At 41.5% G+C, this 23,108-nt stretch overlaps 1 protein-coding gene across 1 annotated transcript; it reads left to right on the top strand.

Moving 5' to 3' along the window:
• Positions 1-10,530: 10,530 nt before the first annotated feature.
• Positions 10,531-21,670, top strand: HHLA1 (HHLA1 neighbor of OC90). Its single transcript, XM_066548381.1, has 12 exons — positions 10,531-10,657; positions 11,118-11,201; positions 11,298-11,381; positions 13,492-13,575; positions 14,127-14,183; positions 14,292-14,378; positions 15,141-15,233; positions 16,236-16,433; positions 16,956-17,027; positions 17,265-17,339; positions 20,719-20,875; positions 21,529-21,670. The coding sequence occupies exons 1-12, from the start codon at positions 10,531-10,533 to the stop codon at positions 21,668-21,670; spliced, it is 1,260 nt and encodes a 419-aa protein (XP_066404478.1).
• The last annotated feature ends 1,438 nt before the right edge of the window (positions 21,671-23,108 follow it).

Below are 23,108 nucleotides of genomic sequence, written 5' to 3'. Positions count from 1 at the left end.
AGCAATGCTTGGCTCCTCCCTCTGGGCGGAGCATCTCACAATGGGATGTTATAGCTCTTATCAGTCATGCAGTGACATTCAATAGTCTGTTATCAGCAGATGTCCCCTCCCGAGGCAGGAGTGATTGTGGTCACTCAGAGAGAGAGATAAGGCAAACTGCTCACTTGATAAAGGTAATCTGCCATACAGATGGTAATAGAATACATTTTGCCTTGCAATCTGGAACACATGTTCTGAATTGGGAAGGATGTTCTATGAATGGAACAAATACAAGTTTTTATATATAACTATGTATTTGGAGTTCTACAAAGCAAAGTGCCGGGTTCTGCACTTGAGTCAGAACAATCCCCTGCAGTGCTCCAGGCTGGGGCTGAGTGACTGAAAAGCTCCCAGTGGGAAAGGCCCTGGGGTGCAGGCTGGCAGCAGCTGAGCATGAGCCAGAGTGTGCCAGGTGGGCAAGAATTCCAATGGCAGCTGGTCTGCATCAGCAACAGCGTCCCCAGCAGGACCAGGGCAGGGATTGTCCCCCTGTGCTGGGCACTGGTGAGGCCACACCTCAAATCCTGTGTCCAGTTTTGGGCCCCTCACTGCAGGAAAGGCACTGAGGGGCTGGAGTGTGTTCAGAGAACAACAGAGCTGGGGAAGGGGCTGGAGCACAAGGCTGAGGAGCAGCTGAGGGAGCTGGGGGTGTTCAGCCTGGAGAAAGGAGGCTCAGGACAGTGTCACAATAGGACACGAAATGAACAATGCGCACAAGCTGAAACGTCCAAGGTAAAAAGAGCGTAGTTTATTTTCGAACTCCAATATTTATAGACTTTCAGAAGTGACCATGGATTGAAGGATGAAATTGCCACCTCTCCAGCCACACTGGTCAAACCAACAGTCCATCAATTTTCTCCTCCTTCAGAAAGGAATGCAAAACAATCATTATTTACATGAAAAGTGCATGAGAAACTCCATTCCAAAAATGTAAACATCAGAAGGCTTAGAAGAATTTAGAAGAACCTTGTCAGTCTCCACATCTGCCCAACAGGAGGCTGCAGCCAGGTGGGGTCAGTCTCTTCTCTCAGGTAACAAGAGATGAGAAAAGAGGAAACGGCCTCCAGTTGTACCAGGGGAGGTTTAGATTGGATATTAGGAACAATTTCTTCAATTGAAGGATTGTCAAGCTCTGGAACAGGCTGTCCAGGAAGTGCCCAGGGAATCACCATCCCTAGAGGTAGTGCTGGGTTAATGGTTGGACTCAATGATCTTAGAGGTCTTTCCCACATGTAGTAATTCTGAGTTTCTTTATATAATTTTTCTTTTAGGAGATGAAATGTTATTCTACTCAAAAAAGATTGACAAAGAAACAGTAATACATTTAGAGAGTTGTCTTTAATAAAACTTGTGCCAAAAATAATAGAAGGATATAATAGAAGGATATTGGAAAAATCTAAAATTAAAAATTTCTAGAACTAGTACATTTCTTAATAAAATAAACTAAATATCTTATAAAATTGTAATGGTAGAGGACTAACAGAGAAGTGTTGAAGTGCAAACAGTTTTTTCAGAACAAATGAAATGTACTCAATTGATACTTTTCTAAACAAAATTTATTTAATAATCATTCAAAGATGCTTTCATGGAAACCTTTGCCACAGTAAAATGAAGTGTAACTGAAAATAAAACTTCAGTGCTCTGGAGTACACTTGGGTTAAGTTTGCTTCTTTGCACTCTATTTAAAAACAGCATTTCCTTCTCTCTTGCACATCAGCATTGGGTGAGAGAGACACAGCTGGATTTGTGTTTTCTAACCAGGTAAATCAGGCAGTTCTGTGAGGTGCTTTAGGTGCTACAGTGCTCCAGGTGCCACAGCTCATCTTTCAGGGCAGAGATGGTTCACAGGCCAGCCGGGCTGGAGGGTGGCCACACCTGAGGACACTGCCACCCCAGTGGCACACCAGGACAAGGAGCCACTGCCAGCCCAGGACAGAGCAGGTGGGAGGGGACACATGTTCATGCCACTGGCTGAGGTCACAGGAATGTATGGCTACTTACACATATTGCAATTTCTACAGAGAAATGTGTGCTTTTAACCACATCAAGGCCTAAGAAAAAGCCAGAAGGAAGAAATAGTGCTTTGCTTTCACTCTGTGCTCTCAGCCCTCAGAGAGATAGAGCTTCAACAGCCAGACTTCATTCTCTCCCTCCCTACCAGAACATCACACCACACTGTCTCTTACAGATAAATCACAGGCATTTCCTTGAATTTCTGTTTATTTAAATTGCATTAGCAGGCCCTTACCCTGTGCAACCTTCAGCAAATGGATGCATTTACTAGGTAATTTATGTGAATTGTATGTCTATACTGTGTTACTAAGAGACACTGAAAATGTCTTTTTTGTTTCCTGTTCTGGATTTTGGGATGCTGGTTATGGACACAGTGCTGCCACACAAAGGGATGCTGGAAAAAGGAGGCATGTAAAGACTATACTCCTGAGAAAGCTACTTGCCCAGAGGGATGTTCTGAGTGAGAACACAGCATTGTCCCCAAGAGTCAAAGTTGGGGCTGAACAAAAGCCCCCTCCCAGGTCACCTGGGCATTGCTCAGCAGCTGAGGAAAGTTAAAATTACAGAGTCCCAGGGTAAGACACAGCATGAGGCAAAACCTGCTGAAAGTCTAATTATCCTCACAGGCAAACATCAAAAGGCTGGAACTGATCCCAGCACACACATTTTCCTGGCTATACCTGTTTTTGTCAGCTGTTACAGAGAGGACTTTCATCCCAGTCTTCTGGATGTGCTATTGAGCAACTGGTAATTAAGTCAGTAAAAGTAAGTCTTGTCAAAGAAAAGGTGCTTCCATATTCCTCCAGCTTCAGCATTCAGTCACAAGTCTCAAAAATTTTCCTTTTTTCACAGCATTAAATTCCATACAGAATTAAATAATACTAGATGCAGTGACACCCCACCACATAGTGTTTTTTTGTGAAAAACAGAGTGAATGAAAACAAGGAAAAATTGTGCATGCATGTGCACAGACATGTGGGCATCTTATAGACCAGCTACAGCTCTGGTAAATGTGGCTGCAGTTGCCTTGCAGCATCTGAAGTTCTTGGTAAAGGCAGGATTGTTAGGCAGACAGAGACACAGCTCAACCACACACATAAAATGGTTGCTAAAGCACTTTTTGTTTCATAAGTTGACTGTGAACCCACTTAGATTTCCTTTATTAATTGCTACAACGTTTTGAGTGGTTTCACAAGTTGAAACGTTTGGTCGATTGTGATAAAATTACTGAATGGATGATCACTGGCTTTTAACCATGCTGCATCTAAACTCACTGATTTCAGAGGAATTCTTTCCAGCCCACTGGAGTAAATGGTAGCAGAACTTTGCTGACTGTTTCCAACAGTGATCTTCCCTTGGATACTACTGAACATCACTCAGCAGCCCTGAAATTGCCCTATGTCATTGCTCTGACCAGACCTGTCTTCCTTCCCCATCACCTCACCATGATTCCAGGCAATTTTTCCTGGATGTGACTCACATTTTATTCCTTTTGAGGTTCCACACTTAAGATACACTTCAGGTGTCATCTCTGCCCTCTTGACAATGTCCCTTGTCTGACCTGAAGGATGACTAAAGCTTTTCCAGAGGGGCTCACCCTTGCCTACTTCTCACCATCAAAGGTGCCATGGGTCTAATTGCAGCTGTTCCTTTAAAAGGGAAAAAAAATCCTCCACAATTCAATTCTACTGCCAAAAGGAGCTTCCAATCCCCACCTGACCTGCCACAGAGCCTTTCCATGCAGGATTCAACAGGCACTTTGTGTGCTTACGATTGTGTTACCTCTGGTTAGTCCTTCAGGGATTAGGATAACAATTTTCACAGGATTTTAAGGAAAGATTATCAAGTTTGTCTTCTCAAAGTTTTTCACAAAGTGTTTATTAACAACTGGCAATAACTTCCAGTGTTATATAGGCTCTGAAGATAATTTTTGTCATGAGAAATCAGGTAAGTTGATGTTAACTATTCCAGATCTTGGTGGTTTTGCTTGTACTTAGAGGAAACCTTTTCAGCTGTGCTATTAATGCTCAGTGGAAATGTAGCAAATTAAATTATTTTTTACTAAATGTATATTTATTGCATTATATTGCATTCTCACACAAATAAATCTGAACTTAAAAAGTAATTGTATCAATGTAATGAAGCGTGCAATTGTAACACGGGCATATTTTCACATTAACTTGAAATATTTCTTTAGACTTGGTGGATGATGGTGTGCTTAAAATGAGACATGACCTTTAGATGTTGCAACTGAATGCAGGTAAGGAAATTTGTACTCAAGGACTTTCCTCTTTTACTTCTTTGTTCTCTTGATTTCTGTTCTGCTCTGTTAAGCATGAAGATGTGAGGAAACTGCTTGAGATTGGAGTGCAGTATGTTGGTACAGGAAAAATGAAAACTATTTAAACTTCATGGTTACCTGCCACATTAAAAGGACTTCTACTGAAGCATAGCTAATAAACACATTGGTTTAAGATTGCTGTTAACCCAGAGTAACAGAGAGGGATTTAATAAGAGGTCTTCATGAGTGTATAAAAGTAATTTGAACTGGATTAAAATCTCCAATTCAGCAGTTCAGGGAACTCTGCATCAACAGTTCTAAATAAAATAGATTCTACTAATATCATCCAGCTTAAAATAAACAGAGGAGGATTGTTATAGCAGCTGAGCTGAAGGAGAATTTGTAACCAAAGGCTTGACCCTCAGCTTTTATCAGGCAAATGTTTGGAAGGAAAACCTTCTCTGAGTCAGTTTATGGGATTTGTCTGCCTGCTCAGGGCTGTGAGGTACCTGTGGATCTCAGTATAGTCTGAAATGGAAATGGTGATTTTGGTCTGGAGGACAATGAGGGTTTTTTATTTGCAACCTGGACATGTATTTCAGTCATAGCAGTGGAGTCACTTCAAGAGAGATACAGTTGCAAAGTCATAAAGGCTCGTCCCTGATAAATAAAAATTGGATATTGAATAACCAGAGTAATGCAAATGTGACATGTATTACAAGAGTTAATATTACTAACATCTACATTGCTGAGAGATAAGATATTTCAGGCAACAGTTCTAGGAATAGTTGTCACACATGGTTTTGAAATTTGGTTAGATCACATAAATTTCAGGGAGTTAATGCTGGAAAAAGATTTTGGGAAGAAACTAAAAGCTAATGCTTCAAATTTAAATCAAGTCTCTACCAAGTAAAGAGCAAGGGTAGTTCACTTTGGAGTGATATCCCTGGTATTAAGATTTACCTGCAATTTCTTTTTAAGCATTTTGTGCTGGTCAGAGAACACACCAGTGCTAAAAATGGCATTCAGGCAAAACAAGCACTCTCATGAATGGAGGATTTTCCATCATTTTATAGCAACAGTACTCAGTATTTCTTTGCTAGAAGTAGAACAGGATGTGTCTTACTGTGATCCATCCTTCCAGGTTATGTTTGCCTGTTGTCCTTATCATTAGATGTTTTGCTTGGCTGAGTCTGTAGTGTGATATGGCCAGGTAATGCCTTCTCTGAATTCCTGCTGTAAATCAGCACTACATGTGCAGAGAATTGTGTGTGTTGATTAGCACAGAGGAGCAGCTCAGTGGGGAGGACAGCAGGGAACTGAGAATTCAGATGAGCAAGAAAGCTTCACCCAGTGTGTGGGGAATGCTTCCATGCACAATTTGTCTTGCTCTATTCTGTTTGTATTTTTACAGCTTTTCTCTCTCTCCTAAAATAGATGATCCCTTCATGTGTCAATCCTCTTGCCTCTTCTCTGTCTTTTAGGAATGTTTTCTCTCTAGACCCTGCTCTTACTTGCTACACCAAGTCCTCTGTTAAACGATTTTCCCCTGTTCTGCTGCCATGAACAACTCTGGTCAGTTTAAATAAATCAGCACTAAGTTAGATCTCTGACAGGAAATTATCTGCTATCTACCCTTTTACTTATGAACCTTTGTAAAACAGTTGTGCCTTCACATCAGTCTGTGAAATGCTCTCCCCAAGGATTACAGTGCCAGTGTGAGTCACTGGTGACCCAGGAGAGCCCACATTCCTCAGAGCAGGTCCTGGAAATCCATTTTCCTCATGGTGTATGAACACTGGCCATTGATCTGTAGGGACAGATTGAAAATGAAGAGGGCATGCCCTCTTCTCCCACCTCCTGGGTCTGGGTCTTTCACTTGCCATGCAGCCAAAATCCTTGTGCAGGGCAGAGGTGTGGGGTCATTCACCAGTCAGGGCTGCAGAGACCCTCAGGCTGGCCAGCCTTGCCCCTCAGGGACAGCTCAGTGGCAGCACTTCTGTTGTCTGTGTTTCCTGCTGGTGTCCCTTGGGTTGCTGTGCACAGGGACAGCACTGGCTCTGCAGCCTGGTCACTCCTGTGCGCATGGAACAGCTCAGAGAGGCTGTGGCCCCTAAACACTGAACCATCATCACAAAGCACAACTCATCCTAATGCAGATTTTGCAGAGCTAAGGTGACACTTCTCATAGTAGAATCAAAATTCACACAGTTCTATTGCAAGCAGCAAATCACCCGATTTCTCACCTCAAACAAAGACAGAACCCAATAGTTCCCCTTTAATAGGAGACTTGATTATCTAGATGCACCAGCCACCACAGACCCCTGCTCCAAATCACATGCAGTTACAAACCCCCCTTTACATGGTCACCCACTCTCCACCTCCCAAAGCCTGCTCTCCCCAACAGCCACCTCCCTGCTGCTTTGCAAAGCACCATTTCCTCACACTCAGCTCCTCAGAGGAACATCTCTCACTAACTCCTCTCTATTTCATTGAGCCAAACCAAAGACAACAAAAAATTTATCCAGAGATGTGGGTTGGTTTTTTACCTATCTCCATGCAGACTACACTTGCACTGCTTTTATCACATCAGCTTGTGAACATGCTTGAGCTAACACACTGCTCTCCCCTAATTACAGAGTCCACAGATCCATTAAAAACAAAACAAAAAAACCCAAAACATATTAAAAAAACAAAACAAAACAAAACAAAAACACCCAAACTGTTACAAGTCCCAGGAAGCTTCATAACACCAGAGTGGAAGCAGGGATAGCCTTGCCAGGGAGTCAGGCCCTGGGATTTTCATGACAGCAACATTTTCATGGTCCGTAGTCAAGCAGTTCACCAGATTCCAAATATTGTTGCAAGAAAAGCCAGGTTTAGGATTTTTAGTGCTAGACTTGTCCATGGGATACTGGACTCTGTCCATGCATAATTCCTCCATAGAAAGGTGATGGAGTATGAAGTCTGGGAATGAGATTTGGCCAACACTTTCTGCCTCAGTTCATTTCTCCTGCACATGCTGTGCAGAAACTGTGGATGAGTCCAGGCTTGGGTCTGAGTAAAAAGGATTGGGCAGATGGGCTGAATAGGTAGGATGAACTGCTTGAAAGCTCTCAGAGCTTTGCTTGAATTAGCAGAGCTGGCACTTACACACTTTTGACTCATCAGACCAGCAAATACAGACATTTCCAACACAGAAATATTTAGTAGTGTTCCACTATCCCAGGAAGAGTCTCTTTAGAGCCACTAAATACAAATAAGCCATTTTTTGAATGTTTCAATTCTCAAAATGAAAAATATTTTAAATATGATGATAATAGTTTTTGAATCAAACAGTATCACCTTCAAGATATATATCACCTTCAACATTTTCTGGCAGGAAAATGTTTTTCTGCATACTTGCAAGATTAGCTACTCCAAGAGGATATTAAAAAATTTTGGGCTTTTCTTTCTTTTTTTCTTTTTTTTGCTGGTTTTCATATCATCTCTCATTTTCTGACAACTACAGAGTTATTGACATGTTCTGATATTACAAACACAGGGGAAACATGAAAAGAAACCTTTTTTTCCCCACCTCCCTAGTCATCTAATGAAATATTTGAAACCTGGAATGCAGCTCATGGTCTGAAAGGCAGAACACTGTTAATCCTTACCAAGCAGGTAGGCAAGGCAGCATGGACACAACTTGGTGATAATAACTACAGAAATACAAAACCAGGAATGATCAGAAAAGCAACATTTCTGTGACATTTCAGTTGACATGTCTGGTCTGAAACTAAACATAAGCAAATTTTATCTTGTTTTAGCAGAACAGCTTTAGGCACTTGATGTATCAGGTGCCTTTTAGGCACAGCTCATCCTGCCAGAGAAGAGGGTTGTGTTGACAATCTTACCAATTCTCCAGAAAAGCCAGTTAGGTAGGACTTGAAAATCATGAGGCACATGCTAAACTCACAGCACCCAGAGGCACAGAGGAATTGCTGATTGTGGGATTCTGTTCCTTTGTAATTTCCAACCCAATCTTTCTCTGCATCACAGAAATTGGGTATTTCTCCTGTGGTTAAATCATTCTGGGACAAGGGCTGGATAAAATTGCTCAATGCTAAAAATTTTACCACCACCAAGAGAGCATTTCTCTCTCCTAGACCAGCCAAACCTGCTGGAAGTCAGCATCCATCATGCAGGGGCTCTGCTGGCATGTGGCAGCCAAGATGAGCCTGGGGTTCCTGTGTCTCTTTCTGGTTTTCAGCACAGGTAAGGACAATGGGCTGATGCTCCCCAGGGAATTCCCCAGTGTATTCCCAGCTGCTCCCACAGCCCCATTCCCACATCTGTGGCAGGCTTGGTTCTTTCCCCCTGTACAGGCAACACTGAAGGGCTGGAGCTCCAGGGCTGTGTCACTCAGCAGAGTAGGGGATGCCTGTTCCTAAATCCCATGCTGAGAATCTGGAATCAGAAAGGTTTAAAAGGAAAGAGAGGGAAGGGTTAGAAGAGCTCCCACCACCTAGATTGTCAATCCAAATTTAGCTCTGACTAATTCACTAATACAGCTGATTAACACAACATCAAAATTTATAAGCCTTGGATTATACACTGCCTACTGAGTATTTCTCCTCTGTAAACATACATAAAGGGGAACTTGGATGGGCTGAGAAGCTGAAGCTTCATAGGAACATGGCAGATTAGCATTTTCTAGCACTGACTCTCCATTGGAGAGCCTTTTGGATTACTCTTAGGAGGCACTCAGCTCTCCTCTGGCGGGATAGGAAACCTAAATCTCAAACACATATCTTCAACTTGTCCTGCAATCTCTCATTTACTGCTGTGCACCTCAGCTGGTCACCAAGTGATCCCAGAAACCCAGTCCAATCTCCTGAGTCCAGTTTCAGCCCATTCCTCCTGCAACACAGCTCTTGAGGACAGTCCTCAATTGCATGACTGCTCTGATTAACAAACATGCACAGAGAAGGGAAGATTTGTTTGGATTTGGCTTTATTTTACTCTGTACCTCGCAGCAAATTCTTGGTGCAAGCCCAGTGAAGACCTCTACAAATATTTGCTATAATATTTTTATTTTCAGTATTGAGGGGCAAGTTCAACAGGGAAAATTGTTTCTCAGTCTCTTTCTTCACTTTGCAGCTTCGTGCCTAAGAAAAGAAAACAAGAAAGAGAAGCAATTGGCAGTGCTGGCTACTGCAGGTAACAGGCAGCACATCGGGGCCCCAGAGTCAGGGTGTTAATGGCAGTGGGAGGTGCTGGGCATGGAGGGGGCAGCAGATGGACCCTGCCCCTGCAGAGTCTGTGAGCCCCAGCCCACCCAATCCAGTCCCTGGCCATGTTAGCAACTGTGCTTCCCAAAATCTGCTCTTCTCTTTTTCCTTTCTCTCCTTCCCAGCTCTTCATTCCCTTTTGTTTTTCCCTTTCTCTCTTCTATGCTGTGGACAAGTGCTGCTCTCAGCCCTGGGGTGCAGCTTGGCTTCAAACTGGTTATAAATAGTACTGATGTCATTGGAAAATTGCATTTCTCCCCAAATTCAATTTTGTTCACATCTCAGCTTTCTGTGCTTCTTTTTCTGTCCTGCTCTGTTCTTCCTCTCTCTGTCATGCTCACACACACCTTCCTCCCTCACACAGACACTGCATTGCTCTGCTTCTGCATGACTTTGTGGGAGGGAAGCAAAAAAAAATCTTTGAAAAGACTTGGGGGAAAAACAAATAAGCAACAACAACAGAAATAAAACACATTAAGATAAAAAGAGTGATTTGGCTACAGCAAAATTTTCCTGTTGTAGCAAGCAGTATAGCCATCAATGTAGCTGAAAAACAAAAAATCTATATTTTCATGCAGGTTTGGGGAAGGTGGAACCTTTCCTAGGCACTTTCTCTGCCTTTTGTGACCTGCATGGTGAGATCTGCTGCTCTGTTGGCAGCAAACACCCATTGCCCAGCAGGGGAGGGCACCAGCATGCCAGGGCTGGTGGGGTCCTGCAGCTGCTCAAGGCCATGGTCAAGGGCACAGCTGGCACAATTTTGGCTCACCACTCCACTGTTGCTGTATCTTGCTATTTCCTAGACTCATCTCCGTGGTGGAATTTTACTTTCCCATCAGTGTTTTTTGGTACACCCCAAATGTACATAACCTGCTCTTTTTGGTTTTCCTGTTCTGGCAGATTTCTAGCACATATGAGCAGTGGATGCACAGCTGTTTCCTTGTGCCTTCATGCTCCCCTTTTCTTTCAGAGCTACCTGCAAAGTCCCTGGACCTGGCTGCTATTAACCTGACAGAGCTGGTGAACGGGATGCTGAGCACTGCACTCAGAGGTAAGGGGACACAGCTGGGCAGGTCACAGCTGCCAGCCCAGCAGAGCAGGAGAAAAGGCACTACAGGTGCTGGCAGGAAAAGCTGTAAACATGTGCTGTCAGCCTCCAGAGTTGCTTCTAGGAGCATGTTACCTCTGTGCATTTATCATGCAGATGGCTGTCTACCCCAGAGAACTTGGAAATTAGTGTGGGTTTATATATAGACACAATACAATTACTTGTGGGATGCCTTTCAAAAGCACTTTCTAATCTAGTGTACATTTCAATTAAAAGAGAAACAAAAAGGAAGAAGCAATGCAAATGATCCTTCCTTCAGTGGAAATGAGAATGGACTGAGTGTGAGGCAGCTGTATCATACTGGCACCTTGGGAATCCTTTAGACACTAAATGAGCAGAGTCAAAACATGCTGTTCTCACTATTTATTCCCAGCAATAATAGCATGGACTTGTGTTTCTGCAGGTACCAAGAAACTCTTCTCTTTGCTGAGCATCACCTCTTACAGCTCGTTTGCCTTCCACAAAGTGTCAGTCACCATTTACAACAGTGAGTGTTGGCTTTGCTCAGCTCTGGAGCAGCTTCTCTCCCACAGCCTGTGCCACAGCACACTGATTTTTTTTTTTCCTCTGTCTCTCCCTCCAGTCTCTAATGCAAAAAACATTGACCCTGGCAAGTTCCCTGTGCACTACTGCTACTGTTTGAATAATGTGACAAATGACTTGACAGGTGGGTACACAAAAGAGGTTGGCAATTGCATGTGCTTAAGCTGAATTATTCCCTTTGGAGCTGAGGGCTGTAGTCTGAATTCTGCAGACTTCATCCTTATGATTTCCAGCACCACACTGAGGCCAACACCCATAACTCACAAGGAGTGGCTGCTCTAAGTCCACAGCCTCAGTTGGCTGCAGCCAGTCTGGGATGGAGCCATCAGTCAAGTGACTGGTGTGGTTTGGCTGGCAAAATGCCTCCCTTTCCTCCTTGGAAATACAAATTGCAGCACAGGAGAGACAACCAGCAATGCATGGCACCTCACCTTGGCCACTTTTTCTCTTCTGAGAAAACCCAGAGGAGGTGAACAAGGGCTTCTCTGCACCAACAGAGAAACTTCCAGTTGTTATAGTAACTTCTTTGAGCCAGGTCTAATAAGCTCTCAGAGACCCATAGCACACCTAAGATAGTTCAGCTACCCTTGGAGGCATAAAAATCAGCAGGATGGCTTCTGTTGCAGTGTTAGAAACAAAAAGGTTTACTAAAAGGCAAAATAACAAACAGAAAAACCAAGGCAGGTGCTAGACATTCTTGCTCCTGGTAAAACACTTTACAAGAGACCTTGGTTTCTTTACTCATGTCCTTTTCTAGTTAATTGCCCAGGCAAGACTTTTTGGCTTGTGTCTTATTAGCCATCTTGAAGTTTGAGGTGAAGTCTCCTGGATCCTATGAGGTGTCTTTTCACTTAATGGAGGAGAGAAACTTCTGGGTTTCTTTCCTTTTAAGGGGACAAAGGATAGTTCTGTCACTCCATCAACAAGAGGCACACTCCTCCATCCAGTAACCTCAGTGAGCCCAAGAGAAGGGAAAAGCAAGCACTAACATATTCATAGAACTGTTGAATGGACTACAGAATACTGTTGGGCAAACCCTTCACCTAAAATCCTCATTCACACCCCTGATTTCACAGAGTTTAACATTTCAGGATGCATCTGAATGCTTGGATTCTTCAGCTGGTTAATGCAGGGCATCAAGAGTAGATCAGCAGCTACAGACCAGGCTCCACACCCTCTATGCTACACATGGTGACCCTGCACAAGCCACAGTGGCTTTGATGGCTTTCTCTGGACCACATATCTCACAAGCCTTTGTGGATAACTACCCATTGTTGTTCCATTTCTAGAGTCCCATACTGTTGTTATCAGATCTCTAGAGTCCATACCTCCTCAGTGCATTCTTATGGCTGCAGATCTTCACAGCACAGACTCCTTCTTCTGCATATTGCTCTTTCTCAGTTCAGGGCTCCTTCAAGGCTCTCCCTGACTGGCTAACCCACCCCTTTTATCCCAGTTATCTTCATTGGTCACAGCTGCAGCCCAATTAAGGACATCACAGCTGCAGCCCATTGAGGACAACCAGGACCTCTGGGGCAAAGCCTCTATACAGATATTCAAATACAATACTTGTGTTTTGCTAGGACTCAAAGGCCACCTCTACTATAACTACCCAGTTTGCCTTGGAAAATAGCAGAGAAACTTTAATTTTTGTGCTGAAATCCCAGAATATCTTGGGGATTGGAGCATTCTCCAAAGCAGTAAAAATTCAGGTCTCAGGTCCATCACTCCCTAAGTGAGAACAGTGACCTTTTACTGCTAGGAAATACCACTGCAACACCACCAGCCATTTCTTGGGCTGACATCTGAATCATCAGGATGTCTGAAGCAGATCCCAGAGGAAAAAAATCCAATGCCTATTGGAAGGTCCCACACAGCAGACAGGCAACCACAGCAGGGAAAGCCTGCAGACTTCAGTTCTCCTTCTACATTTAAGCAGACTAAATAGAGCATTACTCTAAAATGTTCTCTGGAACAGATAAATTCCATTTAGGTTTTTTTTTTTTTTTTAGACACAATGATATCATTTTGGATACATCTTTGAAATATACTTCTGCAGTATTCTTGTGGTTTCTTCAGTTCACACCAGCAAAATATTTTAACCTTTAAAATATTTTAACCTTTGTCATGTATGAGCATATATCTAAAATATCATCACATAAGACTGCATTTTTGACTTGGAATACATGATAGGATATGTTTTCAATAATAAACTTTCTCTATTTGTTGTCTAGATTTTACAGCTCTACTTGTTGATATCATTGGAAACTCCACCAGTTATCTCACAGAAATTTTCAAATCCACTTCTATTCTCTCAGGTTTGCATTTTCTTTGAACATTTATCATTGTCTTATCATTTACTCCTGGCATGAAAACAACCATAAAAATGTGGATAAAAGCCTATTGCTCTTACTCAACAGCATTTTTATTGCAACACATGGAACAAGATATATATATAATTTGAATGTGTGTAATATAGAGATGTACCTGTTTCTACGTTATGTTGTTTGAATGTTTTATAATTAATTACTAAAATTGGTGGGTTTGAGAATTATTATTACATACTGATATTTGAGCAACTCTGATTCACAGAGAATAAGTATGGGCTATTTTATCAGAAGATTTTTTTCCATATAAAAATGCTTGTAATTTAGAATTTTAATTAGATAGAAGTTTTTCCCCCTGAAGATACTAACATTTGGATTTGATGGTAGTTTGAGATTTTTGTCAAAAATTAGATCAGAAGGAACATACTTGGTCAGCTGCCATAGCAACATGCCATTTTCTGTTTGTGTTTTCAACTGTTTAAGATAATTCCACATAAGGAAAACTGGTAACAATGTTCTCTTTTATGATTTTTCCTTTTCAGTGCGTCAGAGCAATGACTCTGATTGTATCTACATCTGTGTGATGGCAGGGCAGACAGGTAAAAATGAAAATCATTCCACCCAACAATATTGCCCTAGTTTTCCTCAGTGATGACTTATACTGGAAACAAACCTTTGTTGATATTTGTAAGCATTTCTATTTGCAGGGAAAAATCTGTCTGATTTTTTGGAAATACTAGATAAGTCTCCTGTTATTAATTACACATTTTCCAGTAACACATCATCTGACCTGGGTAAGTACATCCTGGGCAATAAAAGGAAACAGGAACCACAGTGAAAATCATGTCCATATTGCTCTTGCAATGAGAACTCCATCCTCGTTTCCACTACTATAAATATTATTTTATTTTTTATTATTGCTTATATATTTGCATAATATTATGTATTTGGTTATAGTTAGAATCATATTTTATATTGTTGAAAATTTAATACAGTAATTATATCATAAATGTAAGTAAATTTTACAAATCTTTAAATTATTTGTTACAAGGTCTTCTGGTGGAGGAACAAACAAAACCTGCTGGGATGAGAGCTTTTAGAGAATTCAGCATTGGGCTGGGGAGGGTCTCTGGTGCTCCTAAATCTAACTGGGTGCCTTCCATAGCTCTCAGAACAAATTACCTCCTACATGAGTTACATTCAGAGTGCAGGTGAGCACATTCAGTCATTGTCCTGTGTGGCTCCTCCACACAAAACTGCTTTGCCAGTTTGAGCTGCACTTCAGGTGCTCACCTTTCACTGTTGCCCATCACTATCTCCCATTTTCAAGGACAGATTAATGCAGGCAGACTGAAATCAGTGGCAAGTTGTGCTGAAAGCTGTGGGGTGTTTCTCCTTTTAAAACCAAACAAAAACAAAAGGACACTTGGCCAAAACCCCCTTCAATTAGAAACAACAGCTGCTACTATGGTAGCAGAATCTGATTTCTTTCCGTTTTCTCACACAATATGCAGTGGATAGTGAATACTCTAACCTTGTCTTCTCATACCTCCAAGACCTGGATTTGATTTTCTCAAGTTTTGTGAAGTTGCAGGAAGACCCAAACAAGACACTGGATTCATCAGCAGAACATGTGTGGACATTTAAATGTGAGCAAATATTGTCAGACCCAAATTTGTGTTCCCCTTGATTAAAGTCTTGACAAGTGATGTTAACTCCAAATAAAGAGTAGCATAAAATTTCTCTGAATCAGCAAATGATGCCAGTAGTGCATTGAAGAGCTGGAGGATAGAGAAACTCTTGTGAAAAGCCATTTTTCCAGAAAAAATAAGTTTTCTAAAGAGGCAGGGAAGAAGAGAAAAACTGGTTGTTGGTTTCAAACTAAAAAATAAGATTATTTAAACTATTTCCTCTTACTTTCTATGGATTTTTCTTGTATTATTCTCTATTTCTTTATATGACATTCAGTTGTACTTGAGCATTTCATAAACTTTAGTACATTTAACTTTGCTGCAGGGCTACAAGATAGAAAAGTGCTCTGCCCCATTTTGGAAGCCAAAAAGCAAGGCTTTGCACCTGCTAGCTTGTAGTAGAAATCAATAGAAATTCTGACCTTGACTTCATACGTCCTTGTCACTGCAGCTGCATCTGTCTCCTACAAAATGCCTGCATTTCCTGTAGGCAGTCTGCTGTCCTTTATAAATATTTTTAATTTCCTAAACCACATGCCCACCTTTGTTATCTCTCATATCCACGAGTGTCAGTTCTCAAACTGCAGCGTCTGCCCTCCAGTACCTGCCTGCTCACCTTGCAGACAGACAAAAACCTTTCTCCCTTTCTATTGTAGTGGAGCAGTTCAGGAAATTAAGTACAAATTATGTCAAGAAAAAAACAAAACCCTGCAGGAAAATTTCAGTTTCTTTCTTTGTTTATGAAAACTCACACATTAAAATGTTCTCAATTAAAATTTCAAACATTATTGGAACTCCCTGTATTTCCAAATTTAAAACGAAATGGAGAAGTGCCTGCTCAAAGTGGCAGAGAAGCACTCAAGGGGTAGATGGCCATTTTCTGGGTGTATTTTAGATATTATTCTCCCCCAGTCTGTGGCAGTTGCTGGTGCCCTTTCTCTGTGTCTCTTGCTTCTCCAGCTACCCGGATCCCTCTCGCCCAGAAAGGAGGGGGAATCCCCACCACGAAGCTCCCGCTGTGGCCAAGGACAGTTGGAGCCAAAGGCTCGTGGTTTCCATCACCCCACGTGGATGCTCCCAGGCCCCAGGGCATGGCCAGACCCCCCCTGAGCCCTGGGGGGAGCCTGGCCCCATCACCAGCCCCGCAGCCCAGCCCCAGTGAGTATGGCCAGGAGCCCTGGAACCTGCCCTAGCCCACTGCTCTGGGGTTTGGCCAAGTGTCTCTGAGTGGAGGTTGGAGAGCCCTTCAGGGACACCCACTCTGGGTCACCAGTGAGTTCATTACTTTATTGCAGAAATGTCAAAATCAGCTGTAGGTTCCATCCTGTAGTTTCTTATCTTTAGGGGGAAAACCTGATCTTGCTTCCCACAAACACCTCTGCCACTTGGATCTTCCCTCGCATTTAGCTCCTAATTTGGTGAGCAGACCTGTGAAAAAGCAATATAGAAATGCTTCTTTTGCCTTCTTGATGCCTTTTTGAAGCTCTGCCCTTCCCTAGACCACAGGCTATTCAAGTTCTATTCAAGTAAAGATTTTGTCCATCCTATTTCATCCTGGCATTTTTTTATGTCACTGGCAGTACGGGGTGAGGGACTCTGGCTGTTGAGCTGTCTCATACCTAGCAATTCTTCTCAGTAGACAAATAATGAATACAAGGAAGGGTGTCTCTGTTCCCACAGCTGACACGTCCATGTTTTGGGTGCAAACAGTGTCTCCACAAGAAGCCAGCAAAGTGATGCAAACAGAGCCAGGTAAGACTGATCTGGGATAGCAGCAAAGTGTGTCATTTGGCACACTTATGAAATAGAAAGTAATATACAGAAAAAGATGACTGATAATGTGTTTGTGCACCACTGTCCATGTAAATGTTTATTAATGAACTGTCAGTTCAGGGTTAGTTTTTTTATTCTTTTCTGCTGCTCCTTCAATCAACCTGCCTTTTTGTTTCAAGGTGTCAAAGCAAGTTCTGTTCTTTTGCCTCCGCCCAGATTTGCCCTCCACAGTACTGTCTCTGCCACCTTCCTACCGACCTGGTGTGACACTGAAACTGTACTCAGCTACCAGTGAGTAAATGCACCTCATGCAGCAGAAACAGCAGTGTGTTTGCAAGTCATGCAAGATAGAAACATTCCCATGCAGAAAAAACATACATGGATTATTACCTTGTGATAGTTTATGTATGTGAACCACCCCCAATGTCCAAGGGACTGCTTCCCATTTGCTTGTGAATTGTACACAACTGCAAATTCAAAACATAGATTATATTTTGGTGATAGAATTAACATAGGCACTTTGTGGGTCAATTTTAGCATAGATTGGTTATTGGAGAATTAATTCTTAAAAGTAATTTTAAAAAAATGCTTTAAATCTCATAATAAATAAAATGATGAAACCAGCTCATGCCACAAGAAACCCCCAGAATTGTTCTGAATTTACAATACTGCAAACTACTTCCTCAGCTAAAAAAGGATCATCATCAGCTAGATTTTCATGAAAGCTCAGAACTCATCTGCTTGTGTTTCTGTGTGGTGACTGTCTAGGAGAAGCATAGATGCTGGGTAGAGCAAAGATAACATATCAGACTGACCTCCAGGGGTCTTCAATATCCTTTAGGTTTGATATTTTAGATAAAACCAGAAAAGGCTAAGGATCTAAAATGCTGGGCAAATCACTTTCATTTTCATGGTCATCTTTTTAGCTGTTATGATGCTATTTAATTCTGAAATCAGATTTATTTTTCTCTCATCTTACTTCTGTTTAAAGAGCTCCAAACACCAGAGTCCTCCTCTGGTGTACAACACTGTAGACCTTGGAGAACCTAGGATGCTTTGAAAAGGCTGGAAAACATGGATTTCAGTGAGATGGGTGAATTGGAGTCACCAAATGCCTCTCTGTGAGAAGCCATGGAGGCACAGGCTGCCTGCCTGGTTCTAACAATCACACATTTGGGGAAATAAATCCAGCAGTGGGATCCTTAAGTAAGAAAGGGCATCCACATTGTTCTGAGGGATGACTCATTATTCCAATAATTCATTTCTTTAATCACAGAAGTGAGTGCCAACTAATAAAAGATGTAAATGTGCATATTAGAGCATGCAGGGAGGGATATTTTGAGTCTGAATCATTCACAATAACCATAACATTGGTCTTCACTGGCAGCAAAATTTAATCTTTGTGCCACAGGGATGGGACAAAGATTAAATCTCAGTGTCACAGGGATGTGATATTGAATTAATAAAAGAGCTGTCTGTTTATTGCAAAAGTTGGACACTTCACTGCCCCTGACAATAATGTGGCAATTTGAAACACACGGGAGGGAATCTCTGCACAGCAGCTGTGGTTCTTGCCTTTTCTGGTCTCTTGACTAATTCAATCTCTTAAGAAAGAGAATTTTCAGAAAAGAAAGTTCTGAAATAAATTCCTACTTTTATTTATCTTTATGAGCTTATGCCCTGAACACAAAAAAATACATTTCACAGTAGAAATTCATTACAGAAGAGGTATAAAGCATTACTATGAATGGGTGAAAATTTAAATTTCAATGATATGATGTGAATATACTATGCAATCAAACAAATTAAATAGAAAATTAATTGAAAAATTATTTCATCATTAAATAAATACAGTATTATGCAAATACAGTCTTAATTTAAAGTGATTGTCAAAATGAAAACCAAATCAATTTCCTTAGCTTTCAGCATTTTTGTTTGACTTCTCTTTCCCACATAGATGATTTCAAATTGAAATTGCCAACGTTCAATTTGCAGCTAGATAAAAGTATATTTCTTCTGGCAAAACACATAGCTTGAGGAAAGCATTTAATACCTGGTTGGCAGGATAGGAGGACCCACTTCTGTGGAGGCTGAAATTTGTAGGAGGGAGGCCTTTTAATTATTCATCAACTTTATTATTTCTCATCAATTTTAACATTACTTTTCAGGGACAACTTATTTTAAAGCCTCATTGTCCCATGCTCTGATATTTGGTTATTAAAATGAAGTGTGTTTACTTAAGCAAGGAATCATTAATTTTTCATTTACTCTATGTAAAAGAATATCAAGGTGTGTCAAATGCTATTAAGTGGACAAAGCCTAATGACATTTATGTGAAATTGCTGGGGTGAAGAAAAGTGGGTCTCCCTCTTGCCCATCTCTGCTAATTTCACCTGATATTTGTGTAGTGCCTTTGACACAGCTGGCTTTCAGAGCAGCCTGTGAGTTTGGGAGCTGCCAGTGTCTGTGCCCTACTCCTCACATACTCCTGCTATCTTGGTCAAGCACTGCCAGGAGAGAAATAGTTTCATAGCAATGAAAATAGTTTCTCTTTCAGGTTGGTATAGCCTTGATTTTCCTCCTGCCCAAGAATGCCATTTTATATTAAATTTCTTGTCAGCACTAGATGACTCAAGCTTATTTCAACAGAACTTCATTAGTCCAAATTTAACCTTCATAACCTCTGCTATCACATAACATAGCATTGCCCAGAGCTATAAAGTGTGTGAGACATGTGAACCTGGAAATGCAATTACACTGTCTAAGGGGATTATACTCAGCAGGTAAGGTAGGTTATCCACACATGGCCAAAGCCTGCTGCTACTTACACAAAAATGGAAAAAATAGTTGACAATCACACCATGGCTGTCCTCACTTTTCTCTTCCTTCCTTCCTTCCTTCCTTCCTTCCTTCCTTCCTTCCTTCCTTCCTTCCTTCCTTCCTTCCTTCCTTCCTTCCTTCCTTCCTTCCTTCCTTCCTTCCTTCCTTCCTTCCTTCCTTCCTTCCTTCCTTCCTTCCTTCCTTCCTTCCTTCCTTCCTTCCTTCCTTCCTTCCTTCCTTCCTTCCTTCCTTCCTTCCTTCCTTCCTTCCTTCCTTCCTTCCTTCCTTCCTTTCCTTCTGCCACTTCTTTTGTCTCCTTCCTTCCACCCCAGAATGGCATTTTCAGGGATATCCTGTGACTGTGGTCACAAGGGTTTTCAGGATGAAGAAGAGACGAGAATGTTGACTCTATGATCAGAAGGCTTGATTTATTATTTTATGATATATGTTACATTAAGACTATACTAAAAAGCAATAGAAAGGAAAAGTCTCTTCAGCAGCTAGCTAAGCTAAGAATAGAAAAGAATGAATAACAAAGATCTGTGTCTCAGACAGAGCAAGAGCCAGCTCTGCCATGAGTGGTTAAGAAATTTAAACACCCACAGGAGACCAATCACCTGTTGCATTCCACAGCAGCAGATAACCATTGTTTACTTTGGTTGCTGAACTGCAGCTTGTCACAAGGAAAAATCCTAAGAAAGGATTTTTCATGAAAGATGTCTGCGACAATATCCCTTATTTGTTGGAGTAGGGGAGCCATTTCTTTGGAGACCATATCCCAGCCAAGGCAGAGCAGGAGATGTGGTGGCACAAGCCTTTGGGCCAGCTCAGAGCTGTGTTTTGTCCTCAGGGTGCCCACAGGCGATGCTCAGAGAGCCCCGTGTCACCTCCCCTCCTGTCACCCTTGTGGTGCAGAAGATCAACCCCTGTGTGATGGAGCTCTGTAGGTTCTTTCAGCTGTGCCTCTGTGTTGGTCAGAGAAGATATTCCAGAAAGGAAGCCATGAGGTAAAACCTGGCACTATTTTTTCTTTCTCTGTCTGCTTAAAATACTCCTTCAGGCTTTTTGTTCCCAAATGACAATTTTCAATCACCAATGATTATTTTGGAGGGTCTGTGGCCACTGGCTGAGATCCAAACGTGTCCCAGTGCACTGATCAGTACCTGATCTGGCTTCAGTATTCCAGCTAAGGGAAAAAAGCCCAGCTGCATCTTTCCAAACATCTAATGGCATCACTGAGGTTGGAATCTAGCTTTTTATTTCCATATTTAGTAATAGCAGCATGATATTCTGTGCTTATCATGGAATTATAGATTGGTTTGAGTTGAAGGGGATCTAAAGACCATTTATTCCAACTCTGCTGCCATGGGCAGGGACACCTTCCACTGGACCAGGCTGCTCCAAGCCCAATCCAACCTGACCTTGAACACTTTCAGGGATGGGGCACCCACAGCTTCTCTGGGCAACCTGTGCCAGTGCCTCACCACCCTCTCAGTAAAGAATTTCTACCTAATATTTAAACTGAACCTGCTCTCTTTCAGCCCAAAGCCATTCCTCCTCACCTTATCACTCCATGCCCTTGTCCAAAGTCCCTCTCCTTATGAAAGACAACAAGCCTCTTATCTTTAACTGCATCTCCTATCTGTAACTCCATCTTCAGATACTGTGTTGAATATTATTCCTGGTTTATGAAAAATGCAAGTTATGTCTGCGAAAGAGTCAAAAGAGTTGCTTACTCCCACAGTAAGTACATTTTCACTTTATATCTCTACATCTCTACATACCTTGTCATGAAGATATAAAAAAGATTTTTGCATATCCACAGAATATTTGCTGTCTGTCATCAGATAGCTATTTTATCTGATAATGATTTTTAAAGGATTAAACAAATTATTTTACCTTCATGCATGTTTTAATATTTTCTTGTAAAACCTCTTCTAACTAATATTTTCTTGTGTTCTTCCAGCATTAAAGCAAAAATGCCTTAAAAGCATCTGTACATCACTTTAGAGCACTGAGAAATTTTGCTGCAAGTTGGAAGACTGGTGGCAGTTTTAGTTTTCTTTCTGATTTCTTGGTGTAAAAATCAGAAAGCAACATGTTATTTGTAAATATTTGAAATCAGACAAGCTATTAACCAGATGTTAACCTAGAAATGTCTCCTCCTCCAAGTCATTGTAAAAATAATGTCTAAAAACCAGAGATTTTTATACAAGTGATGTAGCTGCAATAAAAACATTGAAAGTCTTTAAAAATATTATTTTATAAAGGATATTTACATGGCTGGCTAATGAATGCAAATAGTTTCTATTTATTTTATTGACATTTGAGACACAGTAATCAAAATTAACAAATGCAAAGTAATTTAAAAGCAACCTGAAATACTGAAGACAAGCAGAACTCTCTGGTGTTAAACACATGCAGATTACCTTCTAAATCAAAAACTTCCATTACTTTAGCAATTCCTGTTGTGCAGTGTCAACCCAGGAAGTGACAGGATCTCTTGTACTTTGAGATGTATTTGTGTGAGCTCACCAGGATTCACAGAAACATGGAATTATAGAATGGGTTGGGTTGCAAGGGACCTTAAAGACTTTCTACTTCCAACCTCACCAGATCAGGTTGCTCAGGGCCCCTTCCAACCCAGCTGTCATTTCCTTGGTATGCAAGTCTGGTGAACTAAAAACCAGTTCTAGAAAAAAATGAAAGAATAACCAAATCAATTACATGATCCCATAGTTTTCTCTGCATTATGCTACATATACCCAGAGTATGTCATCAAGCCATTAATACTGTTTTTAAATAAGAAGTTTATTTGCACTGCTGCCCATTGATATTTCACTGAAGGGAGATGTTCAAAGGCAAAGCCAAGGAGGAAAGTGACAATATAAGCAGTGCTGACCCCAGGGACAGGTGGGATGCAGTAGTTCTCTTCCAAAATACATTTTGCTGTTGTGCTCAATAGTGTGAGAGAAGAACTTCTGTCATGTCAGAGAGCAGGATAGATTGGAGTGGTACCAATTTCAGCAGATACTGAAAGTTAGGCCAGTGGAATAAATAGGAATGTTAATACAGTGAGCATGTGCTGGAAATACAACATGCTGCTATCCAGAACCTCAACAGCCTGAAGAAATGGGCCAACAAGAACTTCATGAAGCTCAAGAAGTGCCATCACATGGCCCTGCCATGCTGTGTGAGATCTCACCCTGTTGCAGCAGCCTCAGCCTGTGCCCATTGTCT

This window comes from Molothrus aeneus, chromosome 1, assembly GCF_037042795.1.
Source record: "Molothrus aeneus isolate 106 chromosome 1, BPBGC_Maene_1.0, whole genome shotgun sequence".
NCBI lineage: Eukaryota > Metazoa > Chordata > Aves > Passeriformes > Icteridae > Molothrus > Molothrus aeneus.
Note: the sequence above shows the minus strand (reverse complement) of the source record. Positions and strands in the feature narration are given on the sequence as shown.

Excerpts from the sequence above, each read along its gene's own strand:
- HHLA1 (XM_066548381.1), top strand. The coding sequence starts at position 10,531 with ATGCACAGCTGTTTCCTTGTGCCTTCATGCTCCCCTTTTCTTTCAGAG. Across the intron at positions 15,234-16,235 it reads ACATGTGTGGACATTTAAAT|CTACCCGGATCCCTCTCGCC; the intron begins GTGAGCAAATAT and ends TTGCTTCTCCAG. Across the intron at positions 17,340-20,718 it reads GAAACTGTACTCAGCTACCA|GGTGCCCACAGGCGATGCTC; the intron begins GTGAGTAAATGC and ends TTTTGTCCTCAG.